Source organism: Heliangelus exortis, chromosome 13, assembly GCF_036169615.1.
Source record: "Heliangelus exortis chromosome 13, bHelExo1.hap1, whole genome shotgun sequence".
Classification (NCBI taxonomy): Eukaryota; Metazoa; Chordata; class Aves; order Apodiformes; family Trochilidae; genus Heliangelus; species Heliangelus exortis.
Window position 1 is genome coordinate 16,059,343 of NC_092434.1, and position 14,158 is coordinate 16,073,500.

A 14,158-nucleotide genomic window follows, 5' to 3' on the forward strand; every position below is an offset into this window, starting at 1 on the left:
AAAACAGTGTCATTCCTTTTGAGTTAAAGGAAGCTTTTTGTTTGATCTGCTTTATCTTTTGCTGAAGACTAATTTTTACCCTTTCTTCCCTTGACAGGGTGAGAAAGATTATTTCAAATCCAGTTCTTCTGCTTGTGGCTTCTCTTGCACCCTCTTTTCTGTTATCAAATCTGACTTGCACTTTTTCAGACCCGTGGGTTTGAGTGAAGTGTTTGGATAGAATATACAGAGAATTTGGTTTGTGCCAAGGGTACATTTCCAAGTGCAGCCCCAAGAACTGTCACAGTTCTCCAACACTTTTGTCCATTATCCAATCTCCAGTGCAGCCCTTCCAGAGCACTTGCAGCCACAGGAATCCGTTCTCAATCCCCTTCTACTTTGACCTTTTTCCTCCCTCTTTCTTTTGAGGTTGATTCACTCCCCTTCCTGTGTCCTCATTTACCTTCTCACTTCTGACTGAACCGGGAAGGCTGTAAAAAGCTTTGGTTTTCCTCCTCTTTAATCCTCCCTACATCAAACTCCTGGTTTGAAATTGTCCCCTTGAGCCAAGCTGGCAGGGAAAGCAGGGGCAGGGCTGGGCTCTGTGCCCTCTGGGATTGCTCCCTGTACATAATCACTCTTCTAGAAGAGATCATCCTTTCTCTTCTGCTCCTCAGGGCTTTGTAACCAGATGCTTGAAATGGAGCTGCCCCAGAGCCATTGTTTGTGGGAGGTGAACTTGTGCTGTGAAGGTGGTAACATCTCCAGTAGCTCTTGCCTGTCTCGTGGAACTTCTATTTATGACAGCTGGGTAAAGCATAAGGAAAAAAAGACAGTCAAAGCAGAGGTTAGGGAATGGGGGTAATTGTTCTTCTCTGGAGGGATGAAGAAAAAAAAAAAAAGGAAATTTGACTTGGAGTGGGAAATACACCAGGAGACCTGGATGTCTGTAGCAACCCTGCTTTGCAGGGGGAGTAACTCCAGATGGGACAGTGGCACATTTCTTAATGAACCCCCAAAATCAAACCTTTGGGGAAGGAAAAGGTCACGGGGTAAAAGTTGTCAGCCTTATGACGTCTAAAGATGTAGTATCAAGGGGCAAAAAGTTTCAGGGCACTATTTTTGTGCACTATGACCAGAAAGAGAAACACACAGAGAGGCTGCAGGAGAGGAAATTCCTACCACTACCTTGAGTTAGAGAGCTAAAGGCCATCCCTGATGTAAAGCCTTGTCCCAGCTCCAAATGAGGTGTTGAGACTGGTAGGGAGAGGGGCAGAAAGGAAGAACAGGACTATAGGAATGTAGTGGACAGATTAATTGTGGGTTTAGGTAAGTCTGGCTATCTGGATGCTCTCTCAACCCAAGACTTCCCTCATTCAGAAGACTCAGATTTTGTTTGTCCTCAATTCTACACAAGATGATGATGGAAAAAAAATTATCTCAGCTGTGCTTTCTTTTAAATCGACGTCATATTAACCTGATGAAGGTATAATAAACCCTACAAACTCTGTAATGATTCTTGGGCTTGTTAGGGGACTGTTTATGAGATTTTAATAAAATTGCTGAGAAAAACCATCATTCAGCAGCCTTCAGTGCTGCCCATTCTCATCTAGGAGCTTTGAGAAAGTATAACTGTTTAAGTTTGAAACCACTTTTTTTTTTTTTAATTTATTTTCAGGTTTGTTATCAGCACTGCTGTTTTGAATTGCTTATTTCTGCCAGCCAAATGTCTACAGCAGCTGCTTCAGAGTAAAGTACAAGTGTACATTTTAATAAAAGCTATTGGAAATCTTGACAGAGTCTAATTGCACTAAGTAAAAGAGATTTTATATTCACCTAACCATCCAGTATATGGAGCAAGTGTGCTGCAGAGAGCAGTGCCTGTGTGAATCCTGTAAAATGGGTTAATCTGGCCCATATTGTGGGCACCCTGGGGGCTCACCATGCACTTCAGGGGACTTGCTTAATAGGTTTAAAGCATAACTGGTGGATGAGAGGGTTGCTGCTTGACTTTTTGGACCGGATAATTTCTTGTTTGCCATCTGAAAGCAGCACATTACCCTGACAGCAGGAGAACTGGGGGTGATGGAGTGTAAAGAGCATCCCTGGTCAGGCTGTGCAGTGCTGCTGAACTTCTCTGTCGTGAAGCCCTGGGCTGCTGGGGACTGTCCTGCCTAGGATGGAGGTGCAGGAAGCCAATTGCTGCTGAGAGTCTTGCAGGCTAAATCATTTTGCCATCGATATTTTATCACCTCCACTCTCTCTGACCTCCAAGCTGCCTTCAGTCTGGGTGATTTTGTAGAAACAGCTCTGCTGGAGTGACTGCATCCCTGCTGAGAAGGGCTGGGGGGCAGCTGCTTTGCAGCTTCCCATGACACAGCATCCATGCTCACCTCCCCTTCTTCCTGGAGCTGCTTGGAGCTTTCCTTTCCCTTGGACCCCAGCACTGAGGTGTGAGGGGCAGCCCAGCCCCTTCCATCACCAGACCTGACACCTTTCCCTTCTCCAGAGCCCACTGCATCCTTCCCACAGCAGAACACCCAATGCCAGACATGAGCAGAGAGCACCTCTGGGTTGTGTGTGGTGGGCTGCAGTGTAAATCCTTTTCTGGATGTTGGCAGCTTTGCCAAGGCATGTCTAAGGGTATTCTGTCTGCTGTCAGCCTCCTGATGCTCCTTCCAGTGTTCATACCTTGATGTGCTGCCTACCTGTGCTGACAGATGACTTTAGCTTAAATTGCTTTCCCCCTGGATGTCCTGTTATTAAGTTGTGTGTGTGTGTGTGCAAGCTTTAGCTGGTCCAATTAAGTTGAAAGAATAAATCTTGCTTATTAGCAATAAAACCAAAACAATTCTGTTCTGTAGAAGAGGTAAGAGAGCTGATCTTCCATCAACCTGCTCATTTACAAACAGTCATACATTCTAGGTGCAACTGTGGAAGTTAAAGCCCTAAAAAATTTACTCGGGGAAGTTTGGCATCAATACTTCAATTTTTTTTTTTTTTTTACATTTCTTAACTTATCTCTCCCCACCCTTGCTCCAAGACTACATTGCACATTTGGTGGGTCCATGCAGCAGATTGAGTCCTTCTCCTTCTTCAAGCTATATTTTACCTCCTTTTTGCTCTGTTTGGGAATGATAATAGAAGGCTGTGATGATGAAAAAAAAACCAAACTCTGAAATGACCAGCATCCAGAAAATATGCCTCATCTAGAGGTGCTTATGGAAAGAAGGAATTGGGGTGTCCAAGCCAGGAAGAGAAGAATATTTCATACTCTGGGCAGGGCATATTGCACACCCTGGATCCTGGGATCCTGCTGGCCCTGGTTGGTTTCATTCTTCCTTCTCACAGATAAGCCATGGTTGGCCAGTCCTTCAAAACTCATATTTAACCTCAGTGAAGGCCATAAGGATGCAGAGGTAGGATTTCCACCCCAAACTTCTAATTGAACTAAAAAATGAAGGTCAGCCCACAAAGCAAGTGGGTTTTAGGGCCCTCTCTTGAAGCTGGGGTTCAGTGACTCCCACCATTTGGGTTTGGCTTAAGCAGAGGGTGTTTGTCTCTTCTGAATTATGCCAGAAAGTTCAGCTTTGACTTTGCTTAATGCAGACTAGGAAGAACTTTGGGCAAAAGAATGATTAATGTTTCTTAAGTAAGCCATAGTCACATAAATAGCCCATGCTGTAATTCAGTTTGTCTCTTGGGTTTCTTGTTTTGTGCAGTAGTTTCTCTTCTGCTTTTTTTTTTTTTTTTTTTTTTTTTTTTTTTGGGTAATGATTTTATGACCTAGAAAATAAGAGATTCCATTTTTTTTGGCTGACTCTGATCTGTCCTGCTGGTGCTTTTATTCCCTCTGCAGGGAAATGTCTTTGTACAGCCAAAAGCTCTGCTTGTGCTCAAATTAAAAGGGTCAAGTCTGAAGAGACAATGATAAAGTTTTTCTTTTGCTGCCCAGCTCATGAGTATGTTGTATTTTTGTAATTTGTGGCCAAACCTGTGCTGGCAGCCATTTTTGGCAGGAGCCTAAATTTCAGCCCTTTCAGAAGCCTTTTGCTATTAATTGCATTGTGTCATGGTACTAATCCTGAGATGAGACTATTCAGAGAAATAAAAGTTGTTTCTGCTGTCTTTCTCTCTGGCACTACTGTACTAAGCATTATTGCTTTTTTTTTTTTTTTTTTTTTTTTGCTTTGAAAAGAACTATCTGATGCCTCTCTGTGGGCTATTCCTCCACACTGGAGTTTTAAGTCTAAATATAATCTCCTTCCCACACAGAAAACCTGTTTAAAAAAAATATAAATTGTAAACAATTTGTTTCAGAAGTGCAGAACTATGAAATCTGGTTTCAGAGATATTATGATAGAGAAATGGACTGGGCTTGCTGTGTGGCTGTTATAGGGTTATTTTTTATTTTAAATGGTGATTTGCTTTTGGTGTTTTTTTTCTTGTGTTGCATCCTTGTCTTTCCTTTCCTCTGTGAGGGGGGTGCTGGAACTGCTGCATTCTATTTGTGTTACCTTTAGTTTGCTATTTAGCTGCTTTTCTGTTTGTTACCCCAATGCCAAACTTGTTGATCTCTTCCCCAAAGGTGGTTGTCCATGGTGTGGGGTAGAGCACAGTCCTGATGCTGGGGGCTTCACCCTTTCAAGTCAAACACAGTAAAAATGTTTCTCTCTCTTTTTCAATTCTAGATTTTCAGAAGAGCTGACAAAAATGGTAAGTCTGTGCATTCGTATTTTACATTTCTCCACTGAAGGTTTGTCAGTGTTACTGCTTTTCCTGATGGTGACATCTAACTTTAAATGCCCTGCACTTTACTGGGTTTGACACTGATACATTTTACCTTGTGTCAGGGTTTAACACTGCCCAGCAATTAAACCAAATGCCAGATGCTCCCCATGAATCCCCCTTCCCTCCCAGATAAAGGAGAGAGAACAAGGGAGAGAAGCTTATGGGTTGGAAACTAAGCTACACAGCTTTAATGAAACAGTAATGATAAATAGGAAAAATTACTAAATCTATACAAATATACAGGAAAATTGATCCCAGGTTCCTTCCCCTTTCCCCCAATAACTCTCACATCCCCACTGAGGCTGCAGGGCAGCCCTGGGAAAGTCCAGGCTGGAATCCTGGGGTCAGCAGCAGTTGGGAGCTGGAGGCAGGAACACACAGATCCAGGCTGGGATGGATCAGGAGCACAGGCAGAGGAACAGACAGAATCCTCCCAGGATGCTGAAGGGAACAGGGAGAGGGGAAGAAGGGGAAGCAGGAAGGGGTTTGACCCTCCTGATCCCTCAACTTTATCCTGAGGATGAGGTGTATGGGATGGAATCCTCTGTTTGGTCAGTTCTGGCATCTCTCTTGTCTGTTCCTCCCCAAAGGAGGCTGCAGGTGGGGCCTCTTTCTTCCTTCTGGAGGGCAAAATGTTCCTCAGAGCTGAGCAGTGTCCCTGGCTCTGCACACCAGGCTCTGGCTGTAACTATAACCATGGAGTTATCAGTCCCAGGAGCAGCCCCTGCCTGAGAAACTTGCTGTTAATTTCAGCAGTGCAGCTGCTTACAAGAGACTGAGCTGAAAGCAAAAGGACAAGCCAGAAAATCCCCTTTATCCTGGCCCAAAGCAGGACACCTTGAAAAGGGTTTTGTTTCTTTGGTTGAAATAGAGCAGATGTAGTGTGGAAGTCAGCTTGGTGAGGTCCACCAGGTTTGGGGCAACTGACACCTGGACTGTTGCACTTCACATCCTCCCAAGCACTTCACTGTTGCATCACTGGTGGAATTTTGTCTGGTGGAATATTGGAGAGATGCTGCCTGGGAGAGATGCTGCCTGCCTGCTTTCTGCTGGCTGCTGTGCCTGCCTCATGATGCCAAGTGCCAGGGCTGCCAACTTGCAATGAAGCCTCACTTGTTGTCCATCAGGAGAGTCTGGGGATACAGAGTTACTGGGCTTAGTTACTCTCCTCTCAGTTTGAAGCTGAAAACGCTCCAAGCTTCAGCCTGTGAAATTTGCTCCTTGCTATGCCTGTGTTTGGCCTCCCTCCTGCTGCAGCCAGCTTCCAGTTTCCATTCAAGCCTCTATGTAGGGCAGCTGAAACCAAGAAGCAATGATTTTTCTTTCCAAGTGACAAAATGTTACTCTGCTGAGCACAGCTTGAAAGGATGCCCTTTAACACACTGTTTTTCATGTCATTTTTTTCCCCCCAGTGATTGCTTTTTGAGCTCTGCCAAATGATGCTGCACTTTTGGTTTAGTTTGAATTAAATTTGCAACGGCTGTGATGGGGCTGAAGAATCAGACCTCAAAGCACAGAGGTCCTGTCTTGGCTCTTATTCCAGTAACAAGACTTTTCTAGACTGGGTGAGTGGAGCAGCTCAGAAGCTGCTCTGGGAGCTGTTCTCCACTCACCATAACATGATGGAAGGAGCTGCTGCCTGCCAGGATGCTCTGACACATCTTTCCAACCCAGCCAAGAGGGCAAAGCTGCCTTTTTGGTTGTCTTACTGTGTGGCAGGGTTATGGGGGCTGAATTTTAGTGCTACTTTCCTTCACCACAGGGACAACTCATTCTATGTGTTTGGCAGGTGTCAGCAGCAAGCCATGGACCTGTGGTGTGTGGCATGATGGGTGGTGACAGGGAAATGAGGAGGCTTTGGGCTCCATGTGATCTGCTCTGAGGTGATGGCTTGCTGAGAAGGGCAATGGACTTTTAGAAAGAGGGTGATTTCTGCTGACTGGTTGCCTTCCTGTGTTGAAACCCACCTGAAGGTCCTGGTTTTGTATCCTTCTGCTCCTCTTAGGAATGGTGGGCAAACACTCCTACTGGGATTTTGTGTGAGTGACAGGTAAGGGCCAAGCAGGGTACTTCCAGCAGCAAGAGCAAACCTGATATTTTCACCCTCTGCCCCTCACCCTGGGAAAAGCCTGCCCAGTCTTCTCCCTGACTGTTCCTCCCCTTGCAAGCCTTGAGCAAGGGGTCCACCATGCAGACAGGAGGTGGGATTGCTCCACAGCACATGGAGAGGAAGACAGGGAGCTGCTCAGGTTCAGCTTAAAGCATTTCCCTGTCATTCTTATCCAAGCAGAAGGATTAGAGATTTGAGCAAAGAAACAGCAATTAATACCCCAGAGCTGACCTGGACTGTCCATCAGCCACCCCAACACAGCTCCATGGTGCTCCTGTCCCCACAGAAGACTTAACCTCCCAGGGGCCAGGAGCCAAGGTTCACCTCTCCATAGGTATTCCTCTGGATGATGTTTAAGTATCTTTATTCCATGGTAACCAGTAATATCCCAATTACTGCTTAGAACAGGGATGCTTGCATGGATAGGAAGAACTGGACCTCTTCTGGGTCACAAAGTGAGACTCACTCACAAGGATTGTGATTACCATGTCTTCCACCTGGTAGGTGTCAATGCTTAATATTTAATGGATATAAAGGTGATGGGCTGATGTCTTGGAACCCATAAGCAGTTTGGGATAGTATGAATAGGTACCAGCAAGAAAAGCCCTACCCCAATGTCTGGTGGTCACGTTGGTGATTCCTTGTCAAGGGTGATGTTGGGCAGGAGTTTGAACTGCTCAGAGTGAGAGATGTCACTGCTAGGGGGAAGAAACCAAAGGTTTGGAGCACAGGCTGAAAAGGTGCCCACTTTGTCTGCTAGCTGGATTTCATAGAATCATAGAATTTTCAGGGTTGGAAGGGACCTTTAAGATCATCCAGTTCCAACCCCACTGCCATGGACAGGGACACTTCCCACCAAATCAGGTTGCTCAGAGCCCTGTCCAGCCTGGCTTTAAAAACTTCCAGGGATGGGGCTTCCACCACCTCTCTGGGCAACTTGTTCCAGTGTCTCACCACCCTCTTGGTGAAGAACTTCTTCCTAACATCTAATCTGAGTCTCCCCTCCTCTAGTTTGAATCCATTCCTCCCAGTCCTATCACTACCTGACATCCTAAAAAGTCCATCACCAGCTTCCTTGTAGCCCCCCTCAAATACTGGAAGGCCACAATAAGGTCTCCTTGGAGCCTTTTCCTGTCCAGGCTGAATAACCCCAACTCTGTCTTTGTAGAAGAGATGCTCCAGCCCTCTGGTCATCCTTGTGGCTTTCTCTGGCCACATTCCAGCATGTCCATGTCTTTCTTGTAATAGGGGCTCCTTTTGCTCTTATGAAATTTGTCATCCCCAGATGGGAACTGCAGGAGGGGACTGGAGGCTCTGTTAGTAAAGGCCAAATGTTCTCTGAAGGAAGAGTTCTCTGAAGAGTTCTCTCCATCTGTGCTCCTGCTCTCATTGCTCACAGTGCAGGTGACCTACAGCTTCATTGTTTGGAGAACAAAAAGCAGTGCTCTCCACAGGACTATTGCTGCCAGACCAACAGGATGCTGCCTTCTCTTTGTTCTGTCCTGCCTGACAGGCTGTCACAAAGCAGTCTGGATTTAGGTGGCAGCTCTATCCCTCTGCTGGATCCTGAAAAGTGAGGTGGCTGAGCATGTGTCAGCCTCAGCTGCCCTCCAGTTCTGCTGAGGAGGCTGTTCCTGCCCTCCTGGGGATGTCATCTCAAAGGACTTCATCTGGCAGTGCCTTTCCCTGCATTTTTTCCAATGCTGGTTTATTTCTTGAGAAATCTGCCAGTTGTGATGGACAGCTTCACCAGGCAGTCATAGTTGCTTAACTCCTGGTACAGGTTGTGTCACATAATTAATGCAGGGTGTTCCTCTGCAGCTCTTTTGGGGTCACAGCTCCCTGCAGCTCCCAGCAGCTGCTGCCAGTGACCTGCAGGAGCATTTCCCTTGGTACACAAAGCATGGTTCAGAGCTTTCCAAAGCCAGAGGTAATGTCTTTGTATTTAATATCCATAGTGAGATGTTTGTCAGGATCCCAGGGAGGGGCACTGAGCACTGGAAACACCAAACTCACAGGTCCTCAAAATATTTCCCTCTGTCTCCATGCCTGCAGAGGTTTTGGTCTGGCAGGGCCTTAGCTGGTTTTAATTAATTTTAATTAAATTTAATTAACTAAATTTAATTTTAATTAACCATCAGAGATGAACCATTACCCAGAGCTGTGTGGTGGTATCATACTGGGGGGACGATCCCAGGACCAGCAGCTCTTGCCTTCCTTGATGGTCCTAAAGCCTCTCACAGACCTGGAGAAGAGCTCTACAGGGTGGGGCAAAATCTGAAGAAAACTTCAGCTCTTTTTGGCTGGTTTAACTAGAACAGCTGGGTTCAGGTTTGCCATCCTGAGATCAGACGATTAAAGGGTGGCCTAAAAGACAAAGGGGGGGACTGTAAGCTTAAGAAATCATCTCAGTGTGCAGCTTCCTGCAGTCCAGAGGTCATCAATTTGGAAATATTTTCAAAATCTTGATTTTTATTATTTTTTTTTTCCCCTCTTCCCCACTCCCTCCCCCCAAGCCTGGTAAAAATGGCACATATTGTGTTAATGCAACATGGCTGGTTCAGCCACGGTAACTATGGAGCCTGATTGTGTGAATTCAAGAGCTTCTCCCTCCTCCCCTGCCTTCCAAAGCTCCTTGGCATAAATTGTTAATTCATGTAGAACTGGATGTTCTCAGTGCAGGATGCTAAAATGCATTATTGTTCCTTCCATGCTCAAGCCTTTCTATCAAGGTGATTTGTTTCAGTGCCTCCGTGTACTGAGAGACTTCTAATGAAGCAGCTCTTGCTCATTAAGAGGTCTCGTGCTCTTGCCCAAGAGAAGTGGGGTTTTGTTTCTAATGGGAGTCAAATTCCCAGCCCTTCTACCCTCAGTGATACCAAGCAGCTGGATTTACAACTGTATGTGTGATAAACTCAGAAAAGGGTCTGAGCAGCACACCTTGGAATGGTGGGCACATTGGAGACACAGGGATAAACTGGAAAAAAGGGAGGAGGGCTGGGGCGTGACCTTCTGCCAGTGAATATTTCCCCTAGCTCTAGCCATGCTTTGCAGGGGGTTGGCTGCTAGGCTTTCAAAATCATCTTTTCCTTCTGTGTAGGAGTGTTTTTCCTTTCTCTGCTAATCAGTCCACCTACTGTCTTGTAATCCTCCCAGTCCCAGTAAACAATACTTAATCCTTTAATTGCCATGTGGCAGGAAAATGGAAGCATCTTCCTTTAGGCTGGTGAAGCAGGGCTGTCAATCATTTGAGTTATCTACTGAGTACTTTAATCCTCTCATTAGAAAGCTGTTAATCACTTATAAGTTAAATAGCCCTGGATTCTCTCTGGAAGATTAAGATGGTTTTATTTTGACAGAACAGCCTAATTGCTATTGATTCCTTATAGAAATGTCTCTTCCTGAAAAGTGGGGGTTCATTAGCTCGAAACCTGCAGTCACTGTTACTGCCCAGCTCCTGTGTGTTGAGTATAACCAACCCAGATTTAATCTTTTTGTTTAGTTTGGAGTTTTTGCCATACTTTCTAAACCTCATTCATTGAATACTCATCAGTCTGCCCCATCTGTGGGTGCTGGCTTGCTGGGCATGGGAGGTTAGGTGATTCCTCTGGATCTCTCTCATGGAAGAAGAGAAATGCAAAAGAAAATGTGCCAAAAATTCAGTGTTTCACTAGAAAGAGTGACCAGGGATTGAATAAGTATCACAAGTCCAACTCAGCACTTTCCTATTGCTGCTCTCCTTGTGACCTCTGCATCAAGAACTGCCCCCAAAGCTTACCCTTTTCCCTTGAATTTATCACATCTAGAAGAGGTACTCCAAGTCTCACCTGCCCTTTCCAACACTCTCTTAGAAAAATTACTTTGATCACCTCTGGTGAGCCCAGAGTGGGAAGAGACAGGTATTTGTCTATGTGCTTAGAGCCCAAATTCACAGCAACTGGACCAAGATCACTGTGTAAATATTTCCTTTTTCCCTTTCACCCTGGGAGTGCCTCTGGCTGAGCTTGAGTCACTAATACATGATACCTCCATATATCACGACATAGCAGATGGAAAAACCCCAAACACCTAAGAAACCTCCAGTTCCACACACAGCTCTTCCTTCTACAGCCATGTCTGACTCTTTTGAAATTACACTTTCACTGTGAGCCTTGCAGCACCTACCATCATGGGCTACCACTAATCAAAACCTTCCACACCTGGGTAATCACCTTCTGTGGGGCTCCTGCTCCTCACACACAGGGGAAACCTTGATCTATTCATATCTCGCTGGTGTGTCCAAATTAAATCTAGTTCTAATAAGAATATTTATAATACTTGCATAACAAAACCAGTATTAGCAGCCACCCACATCTAAGTGGAGAAATGGAGTGATGAATCAGGTTTTCTAAGTATGGAGAAATCTGGTAGGCTCTTACATGACCAGATGACCAATTTAAGTGTATTCATCTTGTTTTTTTAAAAAATAAGTTGCATATTTGCATTTAGATAGTCTAGCTTTCATGTCACAATCAAAAAGCACCTTATAAAGCTGTGTAATGACATTTATTAACCAGGAGAAAGTTGGGATCTGTTTTCAGCTATGTAGACTCCTGTATAATTTTCTGGCTCTCCCTATTGTATATGCAGTTATCCTTCCAAGTCCTTGCAAAGTTCACAGCATGTAGTTTTGAAGAGATGACATCTGTTCACATCAGGACATTCTGTTACCAAAATAATAAACAAACCTATCAACCAGATGATGAATTTTGAGATAATGCAGAAATGGTGAAAGATTGGCCAGGCTTTACAGGCTGTCACTGGATGTACCCAACACTTCTGTTCACCCTTTATGCTTGTGAGCTTGGAGTACTGATTCAGGGTTTGATTTTCATTATTTACTGTTTTAAAAGGGCAATTCTCAGCTGTTTGTGCCCTTTCAGAGCTTATTTGTTTATGTGGGTATTTTTCTACAAAGCTGTAAAGGTGTCTGGTGCACACCGTGTGCAGCACAAGCGAGGAGCTGAGGTTTCTTTAGAATTTGTTTTGCTTCTTGTAGAATCACAAAAAGAATATTTGCCTCAAAACAGCTGCCCTGACAAAGTGGACACTGTGGGGGCCTCATTTGATAAACCATCTGGGCTCTGTTCTCTCAAGGAGAGACCCCCATTTGGGTAACCATCCTGTTAAATAAGGCCCTATTCTAAAGAGCAGCCCCTCATTTAGTGGCCATCCTGATAAGCTGAACACTGCCCTGGCAAGAGGAGCTCTGTTTGATGCCACCCTGACAGGCAGGACACTGTCCTTATTCCATAAGGGACAGTGACAGGCAAGCTGTACCCTGTGGAGGCAGTGACATCCTGTGTGTGCCCCGGGTAAAGCCCCTGGAGAGGGCACACGCATAAAAATAAGGGTTATTGTCATGTCATCCCATCTGGAGGGGTCCAAGGGAACACCTGGCTTTGCAAGATATGCCAAAGCCCCCCCGAAATGGTGGGGTCAGGAGGCATGAAAGAGGCACACTCGGAATGCTGGATGTGTGCCCATCATCCAAGGACCTGAGCTTCCTACCAAGATCATGCTGGATCCAAGGGTGGTGATATCTTCTCTATCTCTTCTTTATCTCTCTCTCTCTCTGTGTCTCTGTTTCTAACCTTACCTGGGCACATGAGGGTAACAGTTTCTAACTTTGTTAAGTTTTATTCCCCGTTTCTTTGTTAAGTTTTGTTAGTTGTTTTGTTAGCTGTTAAATTTAAATAAGGCAAAAATTGAATCCAGAACAAACACACTGCAAGTATTCCTTGTAATTTGCTAGTGATTTCTGCCAGGCAATTGTGGGAAATACATTCTGACAGCCTGTGTTAGGCAATTGTCCAGGAACATCTATAAATCATGTGTATCTCTTTCTTTCTATTCTGTTTCTTGGCCTTTTAAAATCCATGGGCTACCAGATAATATACATTGGAGAGAAGGGAATGATGATCATACTGAGTTGCAAAAGGGAAAGAGATGTCTGAAGCTAAACCAGTGATACATGCAGATTTGTAACTCCCAGCAAGGACAATCTGGAGGACAGGAATAGGTGATTTTTATTTCTATTTTTTCCTGGGAGGATGTGTTAGTATTAAGAGTGAAAACTGATGCTTATAAACATTAGAGGAAGAAGCCCAAGGGTCTTTGGTTTTATGTGTGATTTTCTGCTCTGTGGGAAGATAGCCTGTCACTCTGGAAGAAGCCTGCAGTGCTTTCAGAATGTTTTACAGGTGGAAATAATTGACAATTCTTTTTAGAGTGGATATATCTCTTTAGTGACCCTGCTTCAGACTCAGTGCAGAGGGGGAAACCTGGCTGTGTGCCTGCTTGAGTCCCAGCCAGAGCTCAGCTGTGAGGGAGGATGCTCTGGACATGTTCCTGCTCAGCAAAACTGTGGAGGGTTGGAACATGCTGGGCTTGGGTTCAAGAAGCTGCTCAGCCCAGGCTTTGGGATTGGATCTGGAATTGGATCTTGGGGCCATGTTTCTGCCTCATTAGATCCTGGCACTGAGGGACCCAGCCTGACCTGGCACCAGTGGTCTCAGGCCTCTTGTTACTCACTGCTTCCAAACTCAGACTGTGAAAGGGTTTTGGGGCTCTGCCATCAATCGTGGTCAGGCTTGGATGGCTTTCAGGAGCTTCTGGTGCTGGGCAAGTAAACATGAGATTTCTTTTCCTTAAGCCAAAAGAATTGATGCCAGGAGCCTGCAGAGCCTGCACATTCTTTAGGAACCTTGTGGTTCTGTTCCATATTGCTCTGCTACTCTAGCACCAAGACACAGTCTTGCACATGGTCTGCTAATAAAAATAAGTACAGTGAGACTTACTTCCCTTTCCCAGGGATTTTCTGTCCATCAGGGAGATGTTACTTTTCCAGCTGGTTTGCTGGCTTTGGAAAATGCTACATTCTGTTAAGCAAGGCTGCTTTCCTTCCTCATCTTTGCCTTCTTTGTTCCCTTACACCTTATTCCCCTCTTCTTAAAAAAAAAGTTTGAATTGATATTGACAGATAGTGCAAGATTAACTGAAATAGAGGTATTTACATTAATAGTAAATACACAGTATTACAATATAATACCCTTTTTGCTTTCTTAATCTGTAACAGACATACTGTTAGGAGTTAGTATCCGATGTTATTTAGTGGTTAGCAATTCCTAACAGAGCACAGAGGGTTATTTGGGCTCTGCAGGAGATAAACGGGAGCACCCGCAGCTCTTGCCTGGCAGCACTTGACAACTCCCACAGCTCCTCCAGGGGATGGGGGAA

General features: G+C 44.9%; 1 protein-coding gene across 2 annotated transcripts in view; it reads left to right on the plus strand.

Moving 5' to 3' along the window:
- Window positions 1-14,158, plus strand: part of NECAB2 (N-terminal EF-hand calcium binding protein 2) — a 65,336-nt gene that overhangs the window by 4,388 nt on the left and 46,790 nt on the right. The window contains exon 2 of one of the 2 annotated variants that reach the window (XM_071757032.1): window positions 4,671-4,695. The exons of the other annotated variant lie outside the window; for it this stretch is intronic. Coding sequence (XP_071613133.1) covers window positions 4,671-4,695 — 25 coding nt within the window. The remainder of the gene's footprint in view (window positions 1-4,670; window positions 4,696-14,158) is intronic. 2 annotated transcript variants of the gene reach the window in all.